This window comes from Ichthyophthirius multifiliis (assembly GCF_000220395.1).
Source record: "Ichthyophthirius multifiliis unplaced genomic scaffold scaff_1120509251075, whole genome shotgun sequence".
Lineage (NCBI taxonomy): Eukaryota > Ciliophora > Oligohymenophorea > Hymenostomatida > Ichthyophthirius > Ichthyophthirius multifiliis.
This window is the reverse complement of record NW_004086227.1, coordinates 52-27,408: the sequence shown is the minus strand read 5'-3', so window position 1 is coordinate 27,408 and position 27,357 is coordinate 52. Positions and strand designations below refer to the sequence as shown.

Genomic DNA, 27,357 nt, shown 5'->3' with positions numbered 1-27,357 from the left:
CAGACATATAAAGATTATTTCATTGATTTTGATTATTTATTTGAAAAGCCGCGTGAATAAGTTAGTCTGAATGGTTTGAAGGTAATCGGAGCTGATTCTTCTAGCAATGCGAAAGAAGTGAAGTTTTTTATTTTCATTCCAATTGATTTTGCAGAAGTAATGAAGGAACATCTCGAAAGAAAAAAAAAGATTTTTCGTAAATATTTTAAAGATGAAAATGACGGATAAAAAGATCGTTTAATAAAAGACTAAAAATAACTTGTTTAATTTAAAAGCGATTATTTAAACTATTTATAAAATGGATTAAAAAAAATAAACTGGAAAAAACTACAAAGCATAGTAAAAATTAAAGGAATAGTTTAAGAATTCCCTTTTTTTAATGGAAATGGAAAATCTATTGTAAAGGCAATTAAAATTGTTTATTTCGAAATAAAAAAGTTGGATTATGAATATATGGAAAAAATGAAAAAGCGACAAGGTGATATAAAGGGATTTATTTCTGAAATGAAGAAAGTTCACGATGATTTCAAAAAAAAAAAAGTAAAAAATGTCTTAGATGAAGAAGTTCCGAAAGATGATAATTTCAAAATTTCAAATGTAGCAGCTCCCCAAAAACCTAAATTAAAGGGAATTTTGAATATGTTTTAAAAATAATATATCACCAATACTAATAAATTTTTACCTAATAAAAAGTAAAATAAGGATTATTCATAACAATAATATTAAAATGGATCAGAAGGTGGTGATAAAAATGAAGATATTGATAATGCAGTAAAAAAAACGATTGTTTCTTTGTTTAAGCCTTCCAATAAATATATAAAAGCTGCCAGATTGCGCAAAACATCATCTTATAATTAAAGAAATAGTTCTATAGTGGTAGTTGAGGAAAGAGAAACTGCACTTCGAAAAGCCCTAAGTAAGTAAATAAAATCGAAAGAAATAACTAATAATAATGAAGAAAATAAATTTTTAGTTAAATAAATATCATAACTTTAACAAAATACATTAATTCCTAATAATAGCAGGTAATTCGAATAATAATAAAGTCAGTTGTTTACGTAGAAATCTTTAATATAGAACTCTTCTTAATTAGAAAAACAAAACTCTAAAATTCGAAATTCAGCTTTAAATAAATAATTTTTGTTCAAATAAAAAAGTATAACGTAAGAAGAAGAAGAAGAAAAAGAAGAAGATCTTCCTACACTTCCCACTTGTGCAAAATTTAGAAATATTTTAATAAAAAAAAATATGTTAGGAAATAAACCTAAAAGTTTTTTTTTTTAAGAAAAAAGTAAATAAAACGAAAGTGGATTTATGTTTGATTTTGACGAAGAATAAAAAGTAATTTTTTTTATTATTATAATTATTGTAAATTAAAAATAAAATAAAAAGAGAACACTAAATAATATAAAAGTTTAAGACTCAAAAGAAAATAATAATAATAATGGTGAAGAAAAAAATTTAAAACAAACAACTTCATTAGAAAAGAATTCTAAATAAGGACTATCAGTAAAATCAAAAGGATTTATGATTTTAAAAGACCGTTTATAGAAAGGTCAATTATATAAATAATTAAAAACAATAAAAGAAAAAGATAAACATAACAATCATAATAAAAATAATAATTTTGACGAAACATCCTCAGAAGATGAAGCGAACATAGACGAGCTCAAATTATTATTAAAGAATGAAGTTTCTTAATAATCAGAAAAGGAAAAGCGTAATCTATTAGAAAATCTAGAAAGAAAAGAAATAAAAGAAGAAGAAAAAGCTATAGGTTAATCAATAGGTTCTACATCATCTTTAAATGCATAAAATGCATTAAAAATATTAAGAATATCTTTATAAAACATGAAGATTCCATAAATATTAATAACAGCAAATTATTTAGTATTTTCTATGTGTATAACGATAATTATAATAACATCGGCATAATACATATTAGTAAATTCGAAATTTTCCGATATAAAAGATTAAATAAATATAATAAATAGAATAACTGCCTATAGTGAAAATATAACTTTATTCTATTATACTTATTAAGATATGAAATTTACTTAAAATAAGATTTATTAAGAAAACAATTCTTTTGCAAAAGATGAGTGGTGGAATTTTATTAGAAAATTTATTAAAGAAAAACAAGATATTTTTGTTAATTTTACTTTAAATGATTTAAGTTAAGTTGAAGGATAAGCCTAAGGAAATTATATATTTGAACATATGTAAGCCCATATTTTAATTAATAAATAAGAAACTTTACTTGATATTAATTATTAGAAGTTTATTCGACTTTATATGAATGCAATTAATAATACAGTAGAATATGAAAAATAGTTTTTTGATTATCCCTTTTTTAAAAACGATGATTTTCTATATTTTATTGATAGAAATTTAGATAATTAAATTGCCTAAAATGAGCTTAATTATTTAAATACATAAAATAAAATGGATTAAACACTTGACTATTAATTATAATAATTTTTAGCCCTTTGGATTTTATCTTTTGTTCTTATTTTTATAGCTTTTGTTATCATTTATCCCATTATTTTTCAATCCAAAACTAAAATACATGATTCGCTTGCTCTTTTTACAAAAATATCCATTAGAGATGTTGACAATTACGCTGCTTAGTATAAAAAAATGACTTATTTGTTCCATTCTGTATCTAATATTTAAAACTTACTTAAGGAAGTTGAGAAATTTATGGAGTTTTAGTAAGATTTTATAATTAAATAAAAAAAAGATCATGATACTAAATCTATTTCTCGTTCAAGGAATTATAAAGGTATTTTTTAAATAAAATATATAAAAATAATCACTTATATAATTTAATATAATAAACTTATTTAAAATAAAAAAATTGAAAAAAAAAAAAATATTTTTACGAAAAAAAATAAGGTGTAACAATAAATAAATTATAGTTTTTTTTACAAATGTTTATACTATTTGTATTTTTTACTTCACTTATAATCTTAAAAGACATAAATTTATTATTTTTTATGAAAAAAATAAAGATTTAAAAGACTATCATTTATTATAATAAAAAGTCTTTTATAATAATTTAAAAAGCGTAGTTTATTATAAAAATACTCTATAAAACTTTATATAATCACAAAATTTTTAATTTTATTAAAAAAATGCCCTTTAAATAAAAAATACCTTAGATAGTAATATAACATCATTAATTTATCAAAATTTCAGATATTTTGGTGAAATAGACTCCTCTTATAAGAGCTTCATGGATGTTTTAACAACTTAAAATTTATGTGAAAAAATAGTCAAGATAAGTGATGATTTATGCCAAGATTAAGGACTTTTGAGAAAAGGTTATTCCAATTTTTTCATTTATGTTGAAAACTAAATACTTAATGGGCTTGATAATATAGAGTTTATGTATATTAAAAAACCTTTATAAAGCAAATAAGCAGCTCTTGATCTTTTAAATGATAAGCTTTTGTACAAAATGCAATTTTTATATTAGTATGTGAATCTTATAAATTAAGAATGGAAAAATAATGAAATAAATGCATTTTATAAAGGAATTAATGATTAATTGCTTTTTTCTTTAATTGTTTTGGTTGCATATAATTTATTGATTTTCTTGTTTTTGGTTTTGATTTGGACTTATATTTACGAAAAACTAAAAAATAACTCAAAATGGGTTAATGGATTTATATTACTTATTCCTATATAAATGTTAAGAGAAAACTAATACTTAAGAAGCTATTTGAAATAAAAATTGCAGATAAATAGTCTTTCCTATACTTGAATTATATATTTATTTACGGGAGATTTTTTTTATTTTAATAAATGTACAAAAATGCAAAATTAATTTACTTTTTTTTTGTTTATTTATATTGCGTTTTTTATTATTATTTATGTAATTTCGTTTTATATGTTTTTATTTATTTCAAAAAAATTAAATATTATTATTAATTAATATAAAAGAATTTTAATTAGTAATAAAAAATGCTTTTAATCAATAATTACTTTATAAAATGATATAATTTAAATAATAGGAATAAAAAATAATTTATATTAACACTAAATACTATATTTTCATAAAATAATATATCTTTTATAGTTATTATTTAATTATTATACTTATACTTATTTAAAAAAAAAAATATTATTTTTAAAATAGTTTATGTTAATTAATGTATATTTATAATTTAAATATTTATAATAAATTATATTATATGTTTATAAATATAACGGTATATATATATATAATTGTATAAATTTAATATATTCAAATATAATTATATAAATAAATCTAAATACATAAAATAATATAAATATAATTAAAAGTTATTAAATATTTTATTTTTTTCTGTTTGTAATAAATAAACTACTTTTAAATTAATTAAAAAAAAAAGAATGAATAACAAAATTTATAAGTTTAATTGTGAAAACATCAATTAAGGTTTTAAAAAAATATTATTTTTATTTAAATCATTTTTATAAAGTTGGCGTTCTTAATGAATAAATATAAGAAATTATTGATTAATATAAAGGAATAAACAATAAATATGAGTATTCATACATATGTTTATTCAATAATATTTAAAAAAAATAGAAGAAGCATTTTAAAATAAGAAAACTTTTCCAAAAACAATTAACTTATCGAAAAAAAAACAGAAAAGAATTCGTAAATAATGCTCTTACAAAAATAAAAAGAATTCCAAATAAAAATACAACTAAAATAAAAATTAAAAAATATTACAATAAAATCATTATCTGTATATTTTTGTTAAAAATAAAATACAAAAGAGAATATAAATATATATATATATATATATATATATATATATATATATATATATATAAAAGTCAATAAAATTAATGATAAAACCATTAGAAACTGTATAGCATATATCCAAATGTATAATATATTTAACTGAAACATTAAAACCGGAAGAAGTTTAAAAAATAGAATCCAAAACATGGTTAGATATATAGGAATATTTCCGAAATCCTTAAATGCTATTTAATTAAATATAGAACATAGAATATTTTTTAAAACAAAAAAAATTAACTTTAAATAATTAAATGCGAAAAACTTAACAAATAAATTCCTGAAATTTTAATTCATAATAATTAAATTTTGGAAGAATAAATGCTTATATTAAAAGAATTTATAGATATATCAATACAATTTTATAATATATATAATAAAAAAAATAAACTATTATCTCCTTAAAAATAAAAAAGAATAACTTAGATATTCGAAAATTCAACTTCAAAATAAAATAATGTAAAATAAATACCAAAAACAATAAAAAATAAAAAAACTTAACGTTAATTAAGTCGAAATTCTTCTTAATCTAACTAAAATAGTGATTTGAAAAAGAGAAATTAAACAGCAGCCTCAATGAAAATATCAAGATTGGATAAAATATTAAATTTAAAAGTTAAAAAGCCTTAAGTTTTTTCTTGCGTTAAGAAAATTATTCAGAACTTTGAATAATTTTCTCAAACGTCATTTTCAAGTAAAAAAGAAAATTCTTTCCTACTTAAAAATTAATAAAGTGAAATTTTTCTTGAAAAATAATCAAAATTAAATCATTAATTAAAAGAAGAACTTATCAAAAATTTTTCTTAAAAATAAATTATTAAAGTATTTTTTTTTTTATTGATTTTTTTTTTTTATTTTTTGTAGAAAAAAAAAGTTTTGTCTTTATATAATTAAGAAATTTAAAAAAATTATAATAATAATAATAAATAAAATACTTAAATTAGTTCTTTTTTAAATAAAAAATCACAAAAGAATAATATTACTTGGATAAGTAAATCACCTCACAAAAATAATAAATCTAATAGCAATTTAATTATACCTATTGAATCTTAAGTAATATATATGTATATATATATATATATTTATATGTAAAAAAAAGATTTAATAATAATTAAAAAACTCATAAGAAAAAAAACTTAAATTAGAAAATGCTTTTGAAAAAACAATTTAAGTCATTTATAACTTTAGAAAAGTTACAAAAAGAAAATGTTTTGAATGATATAAAAGAAGTTTTTTTTTTTTTAATTATTAATAAAAATATATATTATATATATTTTTTATAAAAAAGAATTATTAATATATAAGAAATAAGTAATTAAATTTATAAATTATGTTAAAAAATATATAAAATAATTTAAAAAAATTAACCAGTTTTTAGAGGAATAAAAACAAAATAAAAAATGTATAAATTAACTAAAATTTGCAAAAAATAATAAAAAAAATTAAAATATATTTCTTCCCAAAAAAAGTAATAATAATAAAAATCTCATTCTAACTTTGCCCATTCTATAACAAGTTTTCTCCCATAAAAATGTGTATTTTCCAATGCAGTGAATGCATTTTTAGCTTCTTAAGTAGTAGTAAATTCCACAAAAGCAAACCCTCTACAAAATAAAAAATTAAAATATAAAATAATTAAAAATTATATACCTATGTTAACCATTCATTTTTTTAGGTAATCTAACACTCTTAACTTCTCCAAATCCTTTTATTAATTCTCTAACTTCTTTTTTATCAGTTTCAAAAGCCAAATTTCTAATAACAATTTTATTTGAAATAGGAATATTATTATTTTTTCCTTTTTTTTATTTTCCTTTATTATCTTCCTATTATTATTTTCCTTTTGATACACTTAAATGTAGACATCTTCCCTAAAACAGTGAATTTTATAGTCTTTTTATACATTCTTAAACTGCTGAGCTATTCTTATATTCAACAAACCCATAACCTTGGCTATTATTATTTTTTTTAATAATTTTCACAGCTTTTATTTCTCCTAAATTTTATTTTTCAAAAAATTCTTTAAGCTCAGTTTCCTAAACCGAAAAGTCCAAATTTTTTATATATACAACTCTCGCAAGCTCATCATCAATTTCTTCTTATATTTTTTAATGTTTTTCAACCTCTTCAGTTTTTAATAATCCTATCGGAGCCCATTCTAAATATAAAGGACAGTTTTTTAATGAAAAATAAGATAATTTCTCAAATGCATTCTATGCATGTTCTTCACTTTCAAACTAAACAATACCTATAGACCTGTTAGGGCTTATCAATAATCTTGTTACGAATCCAAATCTTTCAAAAAGTTCACTTAATCCATCTTCTTGAATTTTAAAAGGCAGATTTTTTACTAAAATAATATTTTTAGATCTTTCATTAGTCCTTCTATCATTATCTAAGAAATCTAAACATAATCCTTCTTACTTTTCCATCCATTCCTTTGTTTCAGCAATTACTTATGCTTCAGCGTTAGCAACTCTAACTGCTAAACTACCCTATGCTTAAGGAGAAAGTATATCACTCTAAAATAAAATATATTATCATAAATAATTATATTTAAAAATATTAATTATAAAAATATAAAAAAATATTAATATATATATATATTTTATATAAATATAAATATTTTATAAAATATATAAAATATATAATATATATATATTTATATATTAATATATTTATATATTTATTTATTATTTTTATATCTATTTTTATATCATTAATTTATATTTATTTTTTAAGTTTTTATATTTATGTATATATTATCTAATTTTTTTATTTTCTTTTTTTATTAATTCATATTTTTATATATATTAATGTTATTTATATTTTAAATTTATTTTTATGTTTACTTTTTTTAGATCATAACGTTTTGAAATAGTTTCTAGAATTGAATTAGGATTTAAAAAAAGAGTATTCCAATTAGAATCATCTTTTAGTTTTTATTTAAGTTCAAATTTTTTTTTTTTTTTAAATTGAAGATTTTTCCTATTCGATTTCATATTAAGGTTTTTAAATTTTAGGTTCTTCTTTTTTATTTTCTTCAAAAGAAGGCCTTACATGTAAAATTCTTCCAAATTATATTTTATTATCTAATTCTCCAAAAGCCCTCATTGCTTCACCTTATAAGCTATATTTTATAAACGCAAATCCTCTAAATTTACCTCCGACTCCTTTTGGCATTTTAATTTCTTCTATTTTTCCATATTTTTAGAATACTTATTTTACTTCTTCTTCTGTAATATCATATGGTAAGTTCAAAACATATAATCTACACTCATTTATTTAATTATTATCATTTTCTATTACCTTTTTTTTTCTATATTTGGTATTTCTTTTAATTAATTGAATTATTAATCAATAATATTATTTAACTTTTGTTCTTTATTTTCTTATTTTTCTTTTAGTTTGTTCACTTTTTTTTTATTAATTATAACATCAGACCAACTCATATTGCTTTTAGAACCAGTTTTCATTAAATTTAAATATTCTTAAAATTTTTATTCCTTAGAAATTTTAGATGGGTCAAATTCTTCTTATTAATCATTATTTTATTTTTTTATATTTTTATTTTTGACTAATTATTTTTATTTTTCATCTTAATTATTTATTTATTTCTAAATTTTATATAATTTTAAAAATTTTATATATAATATACATTAGTATATTTTGACCATGTTTTAGGTAAATCAGGATCATCTAAAGTTTTAGCAAATTAAACAGATAATTTATTCATTTGAAGATAGGTATTATTAAAATATATTAAAGCATTTTATGCATCTTATGAATTTTTATAACCTAAAAAATAATAATTAATTTACTAAAAACAAATATATGAATAAATAAATATATATATAAAAATAAAATATATATATATATATATATATATAAATATATAAATAAAATATATATTAGATATATATTTAAATTATATTACTAATTTTATATATTATTTTTTTACCTATGAAGCAAAATCTTCTATGTTTTTATCCTTTAAAACATATTTTAACATCTGTAACAACTCCTTATTTCGAAAATATTTCTTTTAATTTTTTTTCATCAATATTAGTTGGTATATTTTTAACAATTATACGACTTGTCATGTTTTTTAAAAATTATGTAATATTTTTTAATTTTATATTTATAGTATTTTTATCTATAAAAATTATTATTCATAAATTTTTTATATTATAAAATTATATGTTATTTTGTATATAATTAAAAAAAAAATATTTATTATTATTTAAAAATTATAATTATTTTTATAAATAATTATGTAAAAAATATTTTAATGTATTAGATAATGTATTAATATATAAAATAAAATATTCTTCTACAAAATAAAATATGCCATTATTCATTGAAAAATAAAAATTATTTATAGTAAAAAAAATAATATAAAAATAATATAAAATTTATTTTAATTTAATTATAGAAGACATAAAAAGTATTTAAAAAATTAAATGTTTTAAATATCATATATAAAATTATATACTTATATATTTAAATATTAATAGTAAAATATTTATATATATAGATATATATATATATATATTGATATATATATATATATACTTTTACTAATATATTTAATAATTATATACTTTTTAATTTTTTTTTTTACTTTTGTATTTTAATTCTGTTTTTAAATTAGTTTTTTAATTAAAAAAATAAAATATTATTTTATTTAAAATTTTTTCAATTAAAAATATATTATGATTATTATTATAAATATATCATTTTTTTAATACTTATTTTAATATAATTATTATTTATTAACCTTCAGATATATCTTCATATATTTAAATTTTTTTTTAATTTTTTGTTAAAAATCAAAATATATATAATAAATTATTATTTTATATTAATATATTTTTTTTAAGTATAAAAAGTATAAAATAAATTCTAAAATTATGAATTTCTATTTAATATACATTAGTATTTTATAAGATATAGTAAATAAAAAGATATAATTTTGAAGTTAAATTAAATAAAATAATAGCAAGAATAATCCTTTTTTTCCAAGAAAATTTTATGAATTTATCTAGTAAATAGCATATTAAATTTTATTTAAACTTATTGTTAAAATATTTCCTATAATTTAAGTAAAGTAAAGGATTATATTTTTTAGCTTTTAAAAATAATATTTTTATATATTAATAGAGAAATTGTGATAATAAAAATGGATTCGAAACAGATATTTTAAAACTTTTTTATTTTTTTTTAATAAATAAATATAACTGCATATAAATATTATTTTTTTTTAAAAAAAAATTGTTTTTAATATATTTTAATTTTTATAAAAAATAAAAATGAGTTGTTTTAATATTATTGATAATATTTCAAGTAAATATTTTTTTATTTCTAAATATAATCATATATATATTTCATTTTTAAGATTCGAATATTATTATTGGTCATCCTAAATTACCTTTAATAGCTTATGAATCAGGTAAATAAATTAAATCAAATAAAAAATAATTTAATAATTAAGGTTGTTGCGCTTTTTTATGGGATTTATTATATGATAAAAAAATATAAATGCATCGTCATTAAAATGAAGTATAAAAAAATCCATAAAAAAAAAAAAATTATATAAATAAGATATAAGACATATATTTAAATGAATAATATATTTTTTCAGTTGATAAAGGACCTTAAGCAAGCTTTTTTATAAGCGAAATAAAGTCTTTAAAAAGAGTATAATAATTTTATTTACCAGAAAATTAAAAATTCGATTAAAATTAAATAAAAATATGCTTTTCTGATAAATATTAACAAATAATTATTGTTGAAAATCAATTTTAATAAGGATACAGAATGTCTGTTTGGGATTTTAAAAGAGAAAACAATTTAAATTTATTTTTTATTAAAGAAATAGAAATGTATTAAATATCACAATAGGTTTATTAGAATTTTTTATATAAAAATATAAATATTTAATAGGTTTAATTAATTGAAGCATAACATAATTTGCATATAGTAATTTCTGAATAAAATTGTTTAAAAATATGGAAACTATAATAAAAATATGTTCAATTAATAAGAAAAATTAATTTTATAGAATAAATAAAAGAGTTTAAAATTGTAAAAGAAAATAATTTGATTTTAGTTTGTACTGCTTTAGGTCAAATATAAATTATAGATTAAGACGTATTTTTTTTCCGTAAATTAATATTTTTAATATATAAGGGAAATAATTTACAAAATATTAATAATTAATTTATTTTTACTACTTTGAATACTTTTAATTATATTCTTTTTGCTGGAGATTAGTCAGGGACTGTAAGTATTTATGATTTATCTGATTCAAGGAAAATAAATGAAATTCCTTATTTTTAGAAAAGTGTTGATAGCATTTCATTAAATAATTTGAATCAATAAGATTAAGAAGTTTCTTTTTAAAATAATTGTATTTATTAATATTTGAAGGGGCAAGCAGTAAAATAAATATAAATTTTAAGTAAGAAAAATAATAAAAAAAACCGCTAAGTTAATTTTTTATTTATTGTTTTTAAAAGATTTTGGAAAAATTATATGTATTAATTATGAAGAAGGAATGACTATTATTTATGACATTTAAAAAAAAGAAATTATTTAATAAATTAATGCTCATACATAAAAAATAAATTGTTTAATTTGGGTTTAATTTTTTTTTTTTTAACTGTATATTTATTTATACATAAAATAATAAAAAAAAAAAAAGAAGGTGATATAATTTAAAATAGATTTTATACAACTTCAAATGACGGGAATTTTTCAGTTTGGGATTATGAAAATTATAGATGGAATTGTAGAATTTTAAATATGAATAGAATTTTGAATAAGTAAATTTTTATTATATTTTCATATTTTTAATCTGGAAAAAAAAAATAGAGAAGTAAATCTGAAATAAATATGCATAAATAATTATTTATAAAATATATATATTTCCGATAATTCAGGAAATATTATTGTTTTAGATTTAGATTCAGGAAAGTACATAAATTCATTTAAAATTTCCAGTTTTAAAATAAAAAATATGGCTTTATGTTTAAAAGGAAAATATTTAGGAATAATACTAAATACATCAAAAAGCCTTATTTTTGAAATATGTAAACAATTTAAATTAGTATTAATATTAGAAGATAATTTAGAAATAAAATAAACTAAATTTTATAAAGGTAATAAAATAAATTATTTATATTTATTTCTTATATAAAAAAAGGCATTAAATGTATTAATGGGTAACTTAATACGCCTGAAATAAATAATTTTACTATATTATGTTCATATTAACATAACTAAATAAGAATGCATTAAATATAAGATAATTATTTCTTAGGAATTTCAAATTCTATAGCATAAAATATTTTTAAAACAGAAGGAGTTATTAGTGGATTTGAAATACATTCTTCTATTTAATATTTAATCATATTGGATAAAATTGGCTTAGTATATATATATACATTAAATCATGCATAATTAAGGGCAAGGATATAGGTTCCTATATTTTGTAAAAGTAATTATAAATTTTTTTAACAAAACATATATATAAGATATATAAATAAAAAAAAAAAAGATTTATGTGTTGATAAAAGTGGACTTTATTTTACAATTAATTCATTTTTAAATGCTGAAAATATAAATAAAGAAATAAATGAATTTAAACTAACAAATAATGAATAATATTATAAATTAATATCATAAAAATAAAAAGTTTAATGTAATTTTTTTTTTTTTCTTAAACTAATAAATATTAAAAATTTAAATTAACAAAAAGTGAAGAAAGTTCTTATTTACGAATTAGGAACTGGTCAACTGATAGGGGTAGTAAATAATTTATTTAATTGTACTAATTTATAATTTTCTTATGATTCTAAATATTTATCAATTACTAGTGATAAAGGGATACTTTCTATTTGGTAAACAAATGATGAAATATACAAAAATATAAAATTTGTTTTCGATTCTATTATAATTTATAATAAATTTTGGGATGATTTTCCCATTTATCTTGAATAAAATATGTACGTAAAAAATAATTAAATTTAATTAAAACAATTTTTTTTTTTTTTAAACAAAAATAAAAAGAATTGATTAAAAAAAAAAGATGAAAATATTAAAATAATAAATAATTTTTTAAAATAAATGAACTAAAAATAATAATAAGAATAAATTTAATAATCCAAAAAATTAGAAATAGAAAAAATAATAAAAGAAAAAAAGAAAAAAACATAGAATATAAATAAAACTTCTTTTATAATAACGCCTAAAAAAATGCAAGACACATAAAAATATGAATCCATATTTTCTAATTCATAAAAGACCCAAAAATATGAAACTTCAGATAAAAAAAGTGACCAAGAAATTCAGAAAAAACCAATATATACGAATGATTATATAATAACAATAAATAACTAATAAATGTCGCCTTTTAAAACACACTAAAATTATCAAAATGAACCTGACGATATTGATATAAAATTTAGAAGCCCATCAGATATTGATTATCATCCAAAAGACCCTATTGATATAGATTAAGATGTAAAGAATCCAATTGATATTAATTTTTAAGTAAATTAGGATTATATAGATACTTATAAACATTATTTATAATAAATACCTTAGTTTCTGAATTTATATTGATTTTTGTTTAACTTTTCTAGAATTAAGCAAAAAAAAAGTGAATAAAAAAAATAATTTATTTTTATTTGTAAAAAATTCAAAAAGTAGATTTTAATTGTTAATTGACTATGTATTTATTTTAATATATATATTCACCTTTTGGCCAAATTACACTAGTACATTATGAAGTTTATGTTTTACCTTATTCTTCCATTTTACCCTTTTTTCAATTAGTCTTAATAATAAGTTACATTATTCTATATAAAATATCCATATCCATTGTTTTCTCATATATCCATACAAAATTCACAAGCCCCCTAGCTTTAAATTTAATCATTAAAAAAGTTTCCTTTAAATTTATTTATAAAAATTTTCAATTTCATATTCTCCTCCTATTTTGAAAAAAGCCTTTATATCAATTCCTTTGACAGCTTTTAATTTCTCCAAAGCCATGCTTTTCCACATTTTTGATTTCTCCAATATAAATACCCTCATCATTTTTCATTAAAGCACAATTACCTTTATGTTTTACCATCTGAAAAATCTCCTTTGAGGTAATTTCCTTGATTATCTAAAAAAAGCATATGTCCTAAAAATTATAATTTTCACAATTTCCTTTATAAAATTTTAGTTAGCAACAAAAAAAAATTAAAAATATTAATTTTTTTATGTCTATTTGATTATTTCATTAAATTCATAAATTAGTTAATATTATATTTATATTTTTTTTTGTTATTTATATTAAATATGTATTTGTATTTGTTTTTGTTTAATCGTTTTCTGATTATTTTTTTCTGTTTATTTTAAATAAACCATATTTATTATTTTTCAAAGATGTCTTCCAAAAATCACAAAACTAATATTCTTATTCCCATATTATAATATGTAAGCCATTTTTTTTATTAATCAAATATATTTATAATTTTTATGTTTGTAATTATTTTTCCATTTATTAATAATCTAATGAAATTTTCTAATAAGATTTTTTTATAAATTATTCACCTAGTTCTAATCTTGTAAACTTTGAAATTCCTTTTATTTTACTTAATTATAGATTTTATAAAACATATATTATTATTTTTTCTAATATAAATAAATAAACTTATTTGTTTTGTTTTATGTTATGTATTTATTTTTTAATATATATTTTTAATAAAAAAAAAAAAATACAATAAGAAAGATATTTTACTAATACATGTAATTTTAAGTTTGAAATAATATTTTCTTTTTTTTTTTCTTTTTTTAATAAAGCTAAGACATAAATATAAATTCTAAAAATTAATATTTAAATATAGTTTAAAAATAAAATTATATCTTTAAATTAATTTAAATATAATATAAAAAATATCAAATATAATGGAAAAACTTACAGAAGTACATTAAATATCATTTTTAGATTCTATAACAGTAATAATATGCGCATTATTAACTACATCAATAGCCGAACGTTTAATAAAAAATAAAAATAATAATAATAAAAAAAAAAAAGTAACAACATGGTTAATAGTATATAGAAAAGATGAATATAAATCATTAAAAGCAAACATAGAAAAAACTCAAATAAAATTAGATAAATAAAAGGAAGTATATTTAACAATTTCATAATAAGCAGGTAATGATAAAAAAATATAATAATTAGAAAAATAAATGAAAACTTTGAACTAAGAAATGAGTACTTTTAAAATGAAATCAACTCTATTAATTGCTTTATTTATGTTAGTAACATTGTCATCTTTTGGTTCATATTTTGCAGGCATTTTTTTAATTTTTTTTTTATTAAAATAACAAAAAATATTAGGTATTGTGGTTGCCAAATTACCTTTCGAACCATTTTATTTATTATAAAGTCTAACCCATAGAGGCTTAATTGGAAATGATATGACTGATTGTGCATATATATTTATATATGTATAATCAGCATATATATGGAGAACAAATATCTAGAAATATTTTGGTAAAAAGATAACTATAAATAAATTTAAAAAGTATATTTAATATACATAGGATTCGAACCACCTTAAAATAAATAAAATGCTTGGGGATAGTAAGGATTTGGATTATAAAAATGAAAAATATATTTAATTTTTTTAATATATATTAAATAAAAAATATATATATATATTTATATATATATATATATATATATATATATATATATATATATATAAAAAAAAATTTAAATATTTTAGTATATATATATAATAAATAAACAATATATATATAAATCATAAAAATGAAATAAATATGATAACAAATATAATTTTTTTATATTTAAGTATATCGAAATTATTAGCAGATTTAAATTATTTTGTTTTAAATTATCTTGTATATACATCAGTATATTTTGATTTATCATCTGCATTCTCACTACTTCCAACAAAATAAATAATATAAGAAGTGTTATTTTTTAGATTGTCAAATTAAAATACCGAGTTTTCATATTCATTTTCGTTTTAATAAGCAATTTACATTCCATTCTAATAAACAGTTCCTTTATAAAATAAATAAATTTATAAATTAAAAATTACCTAAATAATTAACTCCGTTTCTTAATTAATATGCTTAAGGTTTTAATGATTATTACGAAAATTCTTCTAATGCTATAAAAATATATCTAAATAAAAATAAGAAAATAAATTAGAATAAAAATAATAATAATAATAATAATAATAATAATAATAATAATAATAATAATATAATAACCCATCTTATTTTAATTTTAAATTTGAAATTTTAACACTTTATATTTCTGGTGTAATAACCTCAGGATTAGTGAAATCAAATTCCGCATTTTAAGGGAATACTGGAGTTAAATCGGATATACTTTTAACTGAAGATATATCATTTATATAATCTATAAATAATTTTTCTATAGTGCTTTTTTATATAAGTGAGTTTTTAATAATATTGATTCTTTGTATATAATTTTCTATTTAAAAAAGTGGTTATATATAAACTGTTATTTTATTTAAGTTTTCCTTTTTTTTACTTATAGGTTCTAAATATTTTGTTCTTATATTATTTTTATTACAATTAATTCCTTCTCTTAAATATATTTATGACATTGGTATTACTAAATATTGATTCAAAATACAACAGATCTTTCTTTTTTGAGCTAAACTTAACTTATTATCAAAAAGAATATCAAATTTATTTAATTAAGCCCCATTTTCTTTTATTAATAATTCTATAGTTAATAAAGAACTTGCAACATTAGACAAAGACTCACAAAACCCTTCAATTTTATACTTTTAATTGGCCAAAAGTTGATCGAAAATAATACCTTAATTACCTCCATCTTTAAAATGATAACCATATTGTTCTTCCAAAATATATTATTATTTAAAAATCTATATAAAATGTATTAAATTGAATAGAAAAATAAAATAAAAAAATAAACTACTTTATATTTTTATAAACTTTTTTATTTAATAAGTTTTTAATCTGCAATTGCTTTATCTTTTAAAGAAATTCTATAATAAGAAATTCCAGAACTTGTACAAGAGAAAAAAATTTATTATGAAGTTATTAATAATTAGGAACTTTCTTTATATTCAATATGAAAGGAAGGTTAATTTCTTGATATTTATTGACTTTAGACTGCTTATTTATTAATAATTGAGTAAAAAGCTGAGCTAAAACCAAAAATAGTAAATGAAAGTTCAAATTTACTAGAACAACTATTTATTTTTATTTAAAAGTAATCTTCAGCATTTTCTTTTGTTATTATCATTTTTTTCCCTTTCACTATTTCTATGTCTTAAGGTCCATCAACAATAATAGAAATTCCTTACATTGGTAACATTTAACTTAAATCAATTACAAAAGGAGGAGATATACTGTTACATGGAATATTTTACACAAAATTTTAAAATTGAATTTCATATATTTAAACTTTTACATTAACTCCTATATGTATTTTTTTTTTTTTTTGTCTAATTATTTAAATAATTTTGTATAAATAAATAAAAATACTTAAAGAAGGAATTTCAGCAAAAATTTAATACAAATCATTTGTTTTTTCAAAATAAGCTAAATATTCCCCTTCTTGTAAATTTTCAACTGCTCCAATTAAAAATTAAACAGAATTTTCACCAATTTAATTATTTATGCTTTCAGGATAAGTTCTGAACTTTTTTTTACTCTAAAAAGTTAGTTGAACTTCAAAAGGACCTCTAAATTCAATTGCTTATGAATTATTATTAATATCTAAAGCTTTTAAAATGACATTAGTAGCAAATACACCATTAAAAGCGTCTATTTAATCAATTTATTTACCAGATACAGGATTAAACCAGGCAAAATAATATTTTGTTTTATCAAATGAGAAGTTCAAAACTTTCTAATTAAATAGCTATTAATCACCAAAATAAATAGTATTTCCTTAGTTTTAATCAATTAAGCTTATAGATGGCTTAATTAAATTCATAGTGTCTGAATTCCAGATTTCAGGATTATAGATAAAAGAAATTTCCAATAAATAATTATAAAAGGCATTAGATTATTTTAAACCAAGAATTTATTCCTCGTTTGCAAATAGAACTGCCTTAATTTAATTTTCTTCAATTTTGCACAATTATCCTAATACTATATTTAATTCTAAATTTTTAATTGTACATTAACTTGGAGCATCTCCCTATTATTTTTAGTTTTTTTATTTTATATATTATAAAATTTTAAAAATACATTATATATAGGCCATTAATTAGGCATGTTTATTTAAAAAAAGATGAACTTTTTATTTATGACTGTTTTATGCTCATTATAAAATTGTATGTGGCTTTTTAGGCTATTATTTGGCTAGAAATATCAAATGAACTTATAACTAAGGGTTCTACTTTTATTTTACTTTAAGAAACTAGTTGGGTATATCCCTATTCATAATTACTTTGATGATCTTTATCAAAAATAACTTTTAAAAATAAGCGAGAAGAATCGTTTTGACTTGTGAGTTTTATATTTTTTAACTAAATAGTGAATTAATTTGAAGTTAAAGTATATATTCCTGTTATTCTAATAGAATAATAACCTTATTAGAAACAATCTACAAGTAAATTATTTAATTTACAAATAATTTTATAATTAAAAAAAGGTTCTTCGTAAAAATTGAAAGGAAAAATAATAAAAATTTAAGAATTGAAATTTAATAGTTCTATTATTTAAAATAATAAATAAAAATAATATATAGAGAATTTACTTTAATTTTAAGTTTTTAAAACAATTTCGATTTCAGATAAGGAGCCTTCTGAATTAGCCAAAACTTAAGAAATAAAAGGAAATCCTTAGACCATATTTTTTGAGTTTTCGAATTTCGGGAAAACATAATTATTAAATTAATCAATAAGTTAATTATTTGATAAATACTAAACAGAAACACTAATAGGAATAATAATAGTTTTTGAAGGAATGATAATGTGTGAACATTTAAGGAAAAATTAATTATGGTCTTTTTATTACTCGAATTCTTTTTTTACATTTAGATATATTTTATTATTTTTATATTCTATTTTTGAAAAATAGAAATTAATATTTTTATCTTTATCTAATATTTAACACATTTATCCTATATTTTAATTCAGTTATTCATTTAAAATACCAATAGTCCCTAAATCAATAATTATTTAGTTAAATATATTTGCATTATAAAGCATTTTTTATATTTTATCTTCAAAGAAGCCAAAATTTAAATATAAATTCGCAAATGAATCTTTCACTAGCAACTATTTACCAGAAAATAAAAAATCCTCAAATAAAACATTTTTTTCATAAATAAATAATTTATTCTAAGTTTAAATCATTGAAAATCTTAGTAAAAGTTAATCTTTAGAATACTTAAAAAAAATATATATATAAATACATATATATATTTTATATATATATATATATATATATATATATATATATATATATTTACTGCAATATTATAATCTTAATTACAGACTGCTTATAAATTATAACATTATAATAAAGTAAATCTAGTTTATAAATTAATTTCTGAGCTTAAATCTATGATATCGTTTCCATAAAACAATATTTAATAAAATGAAAAAGAGCAAATACTACAATTTCCTAATTTAAAATCTATAGATAATTAATCACTATTAGCCAAAACAATGCATCCGTATTCAAATTAATTTAAATTATCATCAAAAACTAAAAAAATACAATTTTGACCAGGAGAAAATAATAATTTACTGAAAGAAATTCTAATAAACATATCTTTATTAAATTAAATTGGGCTTTTAATTTCAAATCTAAGCATATTATCTTTAGATAAACTAACCAAAGTATCTTAAATTTAATCTTGTTTTTAAATTATTAGATCATTAGGATTTTAAATATTTATTCTAATTTAATTAAACAATCTTAAATACCCTCTAGAATTAGAAAAAGTGAAAAAAGTATTGCTTTTATCAACTATTTATTATTTAGGTAAAATAAAGTTATTACATAAAACTACTAATTTACTGTCTTCAGATCTATATGGACATATAAGGACATACTTATTAGAAGAGAAAGTAAAAAACGAACAAGTTTCGCCATTAAAATTGCATTTAGTTGCACTTCCTGAGTTAAAAAATTCCCAATTTGTTATCATAGTAAAGGCTGCGCCTGTTAGTTTTGTAGATTGATTATTAGAATCAATTGAATTAGGTTAGCTTTGGGAAAATTTTACATTTATTTATACATTTTCTGCTTTTTCGCCTACTTTAAAGCCTGTAGTAGAGATAGAAAAATCATTAATAGTTACAATTTAATTATAGTTATAACCTTAATTTAAAAATGTATTTAATTAAAATGAGCGATTTTCCTAAAAATAAAGGCGTCTTTATATAGGAGGAGTTTCAATTATATTATTAGAAGAAGAAGTTAATCTATAAATTTATTGTATTTCATAATATTACTATTTATTTGTAAAATATGAACTTGTGATCAAACTACTTACATATACATGAATTTCTTATGAATTTCTTTCTAATTTTATTGGAATTATTACATCGATTTGATTATCTTTATTTTTATTTTTTGTTAAAACAAACAAACAAAATTATTTTACTTTCATCTTATATTAGTATTTAATTCATATTTAAATAGATTAAACCATTCGAAAATTTACCTTAATTTTAAGGCATTCTAAAGCCTTTAAATCCAAAAATATTACTGTTTTTTGCATTTTTGGAAAAACATTCAATATTAAAATTACTTTATTCAACTTATATATTTATTTATTTTTAAACAAAATAAAAAAATAATATATACCTTATTCATCATTTATATCATTAATAAAGAAAGATCCATCAAAAAAAATTGCAAAAGCATTGCTTTATGTGCTAGGAACTTACATAGTAATTCTTAGAAAAGCAGGGACTATTTCTGGGCTATTACCGAATTCTAAACCCTTATAATAATTAATAATAGAAATATTATAAGCATCTCTACTAGAAACATCCAATAAATCAATAGTGTATGCATTAACAAGCATTTATCCAATCTAAAGAGGTAAATTGGAATTAATTTTATCATAACTAATAATATAGAAATCCAAACTTCTATCACTAACATACAAAGAACTATGAAAATTAATATTTACAGGAGATATCGAAAACTCGTTTCTAAAAAAGAGTTTTTTTAAAGCATCAGTTGTATTAGCCCCTACTTTAACTAAAGTAAATTTATTATTCTAAGAATTAACTTCTACAAACATATCATCATCTAATAACGAAAAACTATGTAATTCGTAATTTTATTCGAACTTAATTAAAGGATTACAAACAATATAAACTCCTGCATTAGCACTTTGACTTAAAGACATATCTATACTTGTTAACTATTCATTTGGAATATCTAAACTAAAAATTAGAGCTTATTAAGCATTCGATTTTACAATACCTAATCTTCCGTTTTCCAAATAGGGCCTTTCAAATTGGGAAGAACTTTAACTATATGGATATGACGAAACTCCAGTTTAATAAAGGTTAACAAAGATCCAATTATCATTATTATATGTTCTTATTTCTATATCAGCTATTGTAGTGGGTACAAAAAGAGGGATGAGCTCTTATTATCCTCTACTGTTAATCGAAAATATTGTAATAGTGCTAAAATTTTAAGGTAAATTAGATTAATATTTATCATAAGAAATAAAAAATTTAAAACTAACAAAATAAACTTATTAATGTGATAATTTTCCAATATTTTAACATCTAATAACTCTATTTTTTGTTTATTTAAAATTGTTCAAAACACTACATTTTACTTACTTTTTATCAAATCCTTCTAAATTCTCACTTATAGAGCTTAATAAAACATATGAATCATAATCATTTCCTAAATTAGAAGGTACTTAGATTTCCAAAAGAAGTTCTTTATTTTCCGGTGTATCATAAACTGATTAGAATTCCAACTTTATATTATTGTAAACTGACATAGCTTCCTTTTCAGGAGAGGAACCTCTCATAATTCCTAAAGGAAAATTTGGTGAAAGAGAAGAATCAGAAGGAATTCCGAAAGATATTTAAATTGATTTATCACTAAAATATAACTAATCTAAAGAATAAAGACTTTATATTTTTACTTCATCAATAATATGCGATGCATGCGCTAACACACTTCTTGCTATAAAACCTATATCATTAACAACATTTTTAGCATTTTTAGCTATAGTTGATATTGAAAAAGCGAAATCTTTTTATATTTAATTGTCCAAATAAAGAAATGTTATTTTCTTATTTTAACTTTCACATGTATATGTTGATGGTTCTAACGCTTTTATTTCTCCTTTCTATACAGAATTGCAAGAATTTGCCTAAAACTCAAATCCATCATCTTGTATAAATTCAACTTCAAACTTTATTTATCCATAATAATTTTTCTTGATTATAAAATCGAAAAATATAGGGTATTAAGCGTCTGGTCGAAATGCATATTCTGATTTTGTAGCATCTACAAATAATAATAAATCACCTGTAGGAGATTCTGTATATCTGTATTATTATTTAATAATATATTTATTATATAAAATACATTAAAGTTGCAAAAGAGTTATTTTTGTCATATATTATAGAATTGTTTTAATTATAATCACTTATCGTTTCGATTTTTATAACAGAACTTTAAGTTAATAATTCTTATTGAAGGTCTTTGCCTAAAGGATGTGTTTTTATTATAAGGGTATATATATTTTTTTTATCTAATTCAAATTAATATTGAAACTATATATAATATTTTCCTATAGTTTAATATCTAAATTTTAAAGCTTTTTCCTTTTTATTAAAAAATAAAATGTTGTTGTGTTTTTTTTTTTTTTTTAAAAAAAAGATAAAAAAAAAAAATGAAAATAATTATTAAATAATTCTTAATTTTTTATATAAAATAATAATTACTGTTATCAATTAATTAGCCTAATCGATATATTGTATTTATATATATTATATTTAATTTTATAAATTTTCTATATTTGGATTATGAATTGGATGGGGGAAATTTATTCTAATTCCAAAATCCCCTTATAAACTTGTTTCTACTTAAAATTTAAATTGATACAATTATGTATAGCCAATATTAGAATAATCTAATGTCAAACCATAGTTTTTAATAAAACCTTATTAGGTTTAAAAAATTAAAAGATAAAAAAAATATAAATATTTCATAAATATAATTTAGTTATTTTTTTATTTATTATTAAAATTTAAATTTTTTTTTTTTAAAAAAAAAAATGTTTATATTTTTTATTTATTTGAAAAAAAAAACATATTTAATTATTTATTATAATTAAAAAAAATACATCATACATATTATTAGTTTAATAATAAACTTACTTTTATTATATAAATATTAATATTTAAAATTTACAAAAGACTAAAAAAATAAATAATATTTTCACTAAAAACTGGAACTTAATAAAAAATAATTAATTATAATCAAAAAAAATTCTATAAATATATTAGACTAAATAAAACAAACAATTTAATAATCAAATATTTACAATTAAAGATAATTGTAATTCATATTTTCATGAAATATTATTGAATTAAAAAAATGATTTTTAATAGAAAGTTGAGTAGAAATTTAAACGAAAAAGAAATTAAAGGAGATAATATTATTAAAATAAATATAATCATAATTTATTTAAATATAAATGAAGTAACAAAATAATAGAAAAAGAATATTACTAAAATTATATCATAATAATAAAAATTAAACTAATGTATATAAGAAGATTAAATTTTAATTAAGCAATAATTAGAAACTCACTATATACTTATAAACTACTAAAAACAAATTTAATATATATATATATTTATTTATTTTCAAAAAAAAATAAATAAAATACAATTATTAAATTGCATTTTTTTAAAATATTAATAGAATCTTAAATGAGTTTCTCAATAATTGCTTCAATATTAAAATTTTTAAATTTATTTATTTTGAGCATTTATGTTTTACAATTAATTCTTTTAGCAACACAAAATGTGTATGTAATTCAATTAAAATTTAATAAACTTATTAAATTATTTAGTTTTAAAAAATACATCAATCTTCATAAAACTAAGAAAACAATTTAGATTTATTAACAAATTAAATTCTTTTAAATTATTATTTGTTCATATTGTTATTTTTTTATTAATTTTTATTTAAAAGCACAATCACAAAAAAATAAAAAAAAATGGATAAAGGTTATTTTTATTTTTTTTGATAGAGTTTTTAAAAAAAAAATTATATTAAAAATAAAAAATAACATCATTAATAAATAATATATATTATAAAATTATTCTTATTCCCCCCATATAACATATATTTTTGGAAAGTTTTTTTTAATAAAAAAAGCATTTATTTAAAATATAATATAATCTAAATAATAATTTTTTTTACTAATTTAAAACAATAAATAATTCTAAAAAAAAATATAATAAAATCAATTTTTATTTTTATATCTTCTAAACTAATTAGGATTATTAGCATTTATTTTACCATAACCAAATTAAATATCACGAGTGCTTATTTTATTACTTCTGATTTCTCCAAATCCAAATCCATTCTCAAAATCGGCCATATTTTTCTTATATTCTTTATCTTATATTTTATTTGCTATTTTAACTTTAATAAGTTTGCTTCCTTATAAAAGTTCATCTTCTCTCAAAACTATATTATGAGCATTTCTTCCAGTTTTAGGGTTAGGTATAGAATACTATATATTTATTTATATAAAAAACTAACAAAAAAAATAAAAAAATACAATAAATCCTTTTTTGCATAATTAGAAATTCTTTTTTCTATATAGTTTTATAGTTCCATCTGCATTTATACTACAAGAAACTTTCAAAAGAGTATGATTTTAACATTTTGGACAGAATTATTTCTTTGTGTCTTTTATAATTTCATAACAAGCAAAACATTCAAGAACAAATTTTCTTGCTTTTCTAATTAACATTCCATCTATAGAGATTAAAGGTATACCCATTTATAATGCTACATTCTATTTTATTTATTTTAAAAATACTTAAAAAAAAAAAACAATAAAATTACTTGCATAGAATAATCAACAGTCATTAAAGAAAAACCAAATTAATTTTCTTCACTACTGGCTTTTTCATGCCCTTATTCTTTATATAAATGTAAATTTTCATTATTAATCCAACCTTCACAATCATCTTCAGATGAATCGCTTTCAATTTCATCTTAATTTTAAATGTTTTCTTTTAAATTCATTTAATTTTGGTTTTTTTCATTTTAATTATTTAAATTAATATCATTGTTATTTATATTGTTTTAATTATTTTAATCATTTTCTTTTATATTATTTTAATTTGATTATTTTTGAATATTTTCAACTTATTTTATCTCATTTTTTTTATTTGTTTTAATAACATAATTCCATCCTATACCAAATTCACTTCTATTATTTTGTATTTTTTTATCTTTTACTTATTTTTATTTTACTGTTGTCCATTCATCATCTTCATCTTAGTTCTATTTTTCTTCTTTTTCTTTTTCTTCTTCTTCTTTTTCTTCTTCTTCTTCTTCTTCTTCTTCTTCTGGCTTTTATGCATCTCCTTCTTTTTATTTTGGGTAAGCTTCTTATGCTTCAAGAGGTTATTTTCTAAGTAGATTAGAAGTATTATTTTCCTCTGAAAAAGTATAACATAAAGCTAATAAATCAATATCAGCATTACTTAAAGAAGCATTATCTCCTGTCAAAACGGAGAACTTTTATATTTGAGCTTTTGCAGTGTTTGAAGGTTCTTTTATTTATATATTTAAACATAAAGCTTAATATTTTTCTCTTGCTTTTTTATCTTTTATTTCAAATATTACTTCAGAAGTTGTATATAAATCATATGTTAAACTCATTTTTTATAAATCTAAACATTTTATAAACGCATTTGTATCAATTACTATTTTTTTCTTTTAGAACCTAATTTCCTTTTATTTTATTTTTATTAATTTTATTTAATTATGCTTTTTTCTTACATTTAGATTCCCTTCGTTTTAATTGTCTTAAAATTATGCTAAATCTTAGTCCCACATTTAATTTTATTTTTATGTTTTTATTTTATAATTATTATTTAAATTTGATTTATTTTAATTTAACTTTCTATATATATTTTTTTTAGGAAATAATTTTATATAATATTTTTTTAAAGATATATTAAAAAAAAAATTATTAAATGTAAAAAAAATATTTAATATAAAAGTCAAAATTAAAATTGGCTATTTTTTTATTTTTTTTGTTAAAAAAAAAAATAATAAATAAATTAAAAAATAAGAAAAAATAAAATAAGGAGTAAATATATAAAAATGAAAACTCACGTCGGTAAATACACAATAAAAAAAACCAAAATTTATTTATTAACAAATATAATAAATAGAAGTTACATCATCAAGAAGAAAATAAAGAAAAGCACATTTTGCTTCTCCTTCTCATTTAAGATAACAATTAATGTCTGCACATTTATCTGGAGATTTAAGAAAAAAATACAATGTAAGATCACTTCCTATCAGAAAAGATGACGAAGTTATCATTGTTAGAGGTAATAAATATATATAACAAAAAAAAATAGAAAATTATGAACTCAAAAATTAATAAATATAAAAAAATAAAATTAATAGGAAAATTTAAAGGAAACAAAGGTAAAGTAACTTAAGTATACAGAAAAAAATGGGCAGTTCATGTTGAAAAAGTATCAAAAAATAAATTAAATGGTAATATATAAAAGAAAATAAAGAAAAATATAATTTATTTTAAATTTAAAAAGGTGCTCCTTATTAAATTCCATTATCTGCATCATAATTAATCATAACAAAATTAAAATTAGATAAATGCAGAGAAGATTTATTAAAAAGAAAAGCTGCTGGTATTGCAAAATAAAAAGGATAAAAATATACAGTAGCTTGAGGGGAAAAATAAATATTTTTATTATAAATATTTTATTAACAAATCAAAATTATATTAACTAAAAAAGTAATATATATTTTTAAATATTTTTACTTTGTATTTTATTATTATTTAAATTCATATCTAAAAAAAATTACTTTTTTTATAAATATGTATGCTTTTTTAAAATACTTAATAGATTAAATACATTTATTTACTTAAAAATTATTATTATTGATAATTTTAAGTTATAAATTAAATAAAAAGTTAACATTTTAAGTAACAATATTATTGAATAAAATTAAATTATATAAAAGTATATAATTTAAAAAAATATATTAAAAAATAAAAATAATAATAATTAAAAAATCAAAAATAATAAATAAAATAATGAATAAAAAATTGTAATTTTCATGATTTTTAGTTTAAAAATATAAAATTTATATATTTATAATTAATGAATTAATTTTTATTTTTTTTAATTAATAAAAGATTTATATAAAAAAAATAAAAATATAAACTTATTTAAAGTTAAAAAAAATATTATAATAATTAAAAGGCAAAATAAAAAAATAAA

At 17.8% G+C, this 27,357-nt stretch overlaps 7 protein-coding genes across 7 annotated transcripts, besides 50 other annotated features; 3 read left to right on the top strand and 4 right to left on the bottom strand. All coding sequences in view use genetic code 6, as the record gives it.

Moving 5' to 3' along the window:
- Window positions 1-462: 462 nt before the first annotated feature.
- Window positions 463-884, top strand: IMG5_138750 (hypothetical protein; the record flags this gene model as incomplete). Its single annotated transcript, XM_004031737.1, has 2 exons — window positions 463-771; window positions 867-884. 2 exons carry the CDS (start codon window positions 463-465, stop codon window positions 882-884), a joined length of 327 nt encoding a protein of 108 aa, XP_004031785.1.
- A 2,963-nt stretch (window positions 885-3,847) lies between these two features.
- Window positions 3,848-3,912: a microsatellite.
- Window positions 3,913-4,220: 308 nt separating this feature from the next.
- Window positions 4,221-4,307: a microsatellite.
- Window positions 4,255-4,303: a microsatellite.
- Window positions 4,308-4,776: 469 nt separating the features above from the next.
- Window positions 4,777-4,829: a microsatellite.
- Window positions 4,830-5,624: 795 nt separating this feature from the next.
- Window positions 5,625-5,658: a microsatellite.
- Window positions 5,659-6,115: 457 nt separating this feature from the next.
- Window positions 6,116-6,160: a microsatellite.
- Window positions 6,161-6,284: 124 nt separating this feature from the next.
- On the bottom strand, window positions 6,285-7,800 carry IMG5_138740 (rbd protein, putative; the record flags this gene model as incomplete). The annotated part of the gene is made up of 3 exons (XM_004031736.1): window positions 6,285-6,402; window positions 6,449-7,320; window positions 7,651-7,800. 3 exons carry the CDS (start codon window positions 7,798-7,800, stop codon window positions 6,285-6,287), a joined length of 1,140 nt encoding a protein of 379 aa, XP_004031784.1.
- Window positions 6,410-6,439: a microsatellite.
- Window positions 6,587-6,642: a microsatellite.
- Window positions 6,604-6,642: a microsatellite.
- Window positions 7,326-7,379: a microsatellite.
- Window positions 7,392-7,484: a microsatellite.
- Window positions 7,396-7,476: a microsatellite.
- Window positions 7,449-7,493: a microsatellite.
- Window positions 7,452-7,590: a microsatellite.
- Window positions 7,452-7,631: a microsatellite.
- Window positions 7,454-7,528: a microsatellite.
- Window positions 7,472-7,536: a microsatellite.
- Window positions 7,475-7,553: a microsatellite.
- Window positions 7,493-7,536: a microsatellite.
- A 371-nt stretch (window positions 7,801-8,171) lies between the features above and the next one.
- Window positions 8,172-8,226: a microsatellite.
- Window positions 8,227-8,270: 44 nt separating this feature from the next.
- Window positions 8,271-8,901, bottom strand: IMG5_138730 (RNA binding motif protein 19, putative; the record flags this gene model as incomplete). Its single annotated transcript, XM_004031735.1, has 2 exons — window positions 8,271-8,596; window positions 8,760-8,901. The coding sequence occupies 2 exons, from the start codon at window positions 8,899-8,901 to the stop codon at window positions 8,271-8,273; spliced, it is 468 nt and encodes a 155-aa protein (XP_004031783.1).
- Window positions 8,358-8,415: a microsatellite.
- Window positions 8,361-8,407: a microsatellite.
- Window positions 8,627-8,700: a microsatellite.
- Window positions 8,645-8,721: a microsatellite.
- Window positions 8,902-8,981: 80 nt separating the features above from the next.
- Window positions 8,982-9,087: a microsatellite.
- Window positions 9,034-9,074: a microsatellite.
- Window positions 9,088-9,186: 99 nt separating the features above from the next.
- Window positions 9,187-9,212: a microsatellite.
- An 85-nt stretch (window positions 9,213-9,297) lies between these two features.
- Window positions 9,298-9,372: a microsatellite.
- Window positions 9,320-9,372: a microsatellite.
- A 5,307-nt stretch (window positions 9,373-14,679) lies between these two features.
- Window positions 14,680-14,741: a microsatellite.
- A 311-nt stretch (window positions 14,742-15,052) lies between these two features.
- IMG5_138720 (hypothetical protein) lies at window positions 15,053-15,474 on the top strand (the record flags this gene model as incomplete). Its single annotated transcript, XM_004031732.1, has 3 exons — window positions 15,053-15,077; window positions 15,204-15,359; window positions 15,410-15,474. The coding sequence occupies 3 exons, from the start codon at window positions 15,053-15,055 to the stop codon at window positions 15,472-15,474; spliced, it is 246 nt and encodes an 81-aa protein (XP_004031778.1).
- Window positions 15,464-15,628: a microsatellite.
- Window positions 15,514-15,572: a microsatellite.
- A 74-nt stretch (window positions 15,629-15,702) lies between the features above and the next one.
- Window positions 15,703-15,732: a microsatellite.
- Window positions 15,733-16,010: 278 nt separating this feature from the next.
- Window positions 16,011-16,057: a microsatellite.
- Window positions 16,047-16,107: a microsatellite.
- A 3,061-nt stretch (window positions 16,108-19,168) lies between these two features.
- Window positions 19,169-21,863, bottom strand: IMG5_138710 (hypothetical protein; the record flags this gene model as incomplete). The annotated part of the gene is made up of 5 exons (XM_004031715.1): window positions 19,169-19,236; window positions 19,874-20,176; window positions 20,666-20,804; window positions 20,997-21,504; window positions 21,667-21,863. 5 exons carry the CDS (start codon window positions 21,861-21,863, stop codon window positions 19,169-19,171), a joined length of 1,215 nt encoding a protein of 404 aa, XP_004031759.1.
- Window positions 19,247-19,315: a microsatellite.
- A 1,229-nt stretch (window positions 21,864-23,092) lies between the features above and the next one.
- Window positions 23,093-23,154: a microsatellite.
- Window positions 23,093-23,191: a microsatellite.
- A 1,129-nt stretch (window positions 23,192-24,320) lies between these two features.
- Window positions 24,321-25,933, bottom strand: IMG5_138700 (nin1 rpn12 binding protein, putative; the record flags this gene model as incomplete). Its single annotated transcript, XM_004031700.1, has 4 exons — window positions 24,321-24,593; window positions 24,642-24,881; window positions 24,932-25,194; window positions 25,291-25,933. 4 exons carry the CDS (start codon window positions 25,931-25,933, stop codon window positions 24,321-24,323), a joined length of 1,419 nt encoding a protein of 472 aa, XP_004031746.1.
- Window positions 25,379-25,440: a microsatellite.
- Window positions 25,382-25,442: a microsatellite.
- A 125-nt stretch (window positions 25,934-26,058) lies between the features above and the next one.
- Window positions 26,059-26,099: a microsatellite.
- Window positions 26,100-26,138: 39 nt separating this feature from the next.
- Window positions 26,139-26,183: a microsatellite.
- Window positions 26,139-26,205: a microsatellite.
- Window positions 26,141-26,182: a microsatellite.
- IMG5_138690 (hypothetical protein) lies at window positions 26,204-26,926 on the top strand (the record flags this gene model as incomplete). The annotated part of the gene is made up of 4 exons (XM_004031692.1): window positions 26,204-26,219; window positions 26,275-26,436; window positions 26,516-26,608; window positions 26,662-26,926. 4 exons carry the CDS (start codon window positions 26,204-26,206, stop codon window positions 26,799-26,801), a joined length of 411 nt encoding a protein of 136 aa, XP_004031739.1. The 3' UTR covers window positions 26,802-26,926.
- Window positions 26,810-26,839: a microsatellite.
- Window positions 26,927-27,107: 181 nt separating the features above from the next.
- Window positions 27,108-27,168: a microsatellite.
- Window positions 27,113-27,162: a microsatellite.
- Window positions 27,121-27,183: a microsatellite.
- A 153-nt stretch (window positions 27,184-27,336) lies between these two features.
- Window positions 27,337-27,357: part of a microsatellite that runs on past the window's edge.
- Window positions 27,347-27,357: part of a microsatellite that runs on past the window's edge.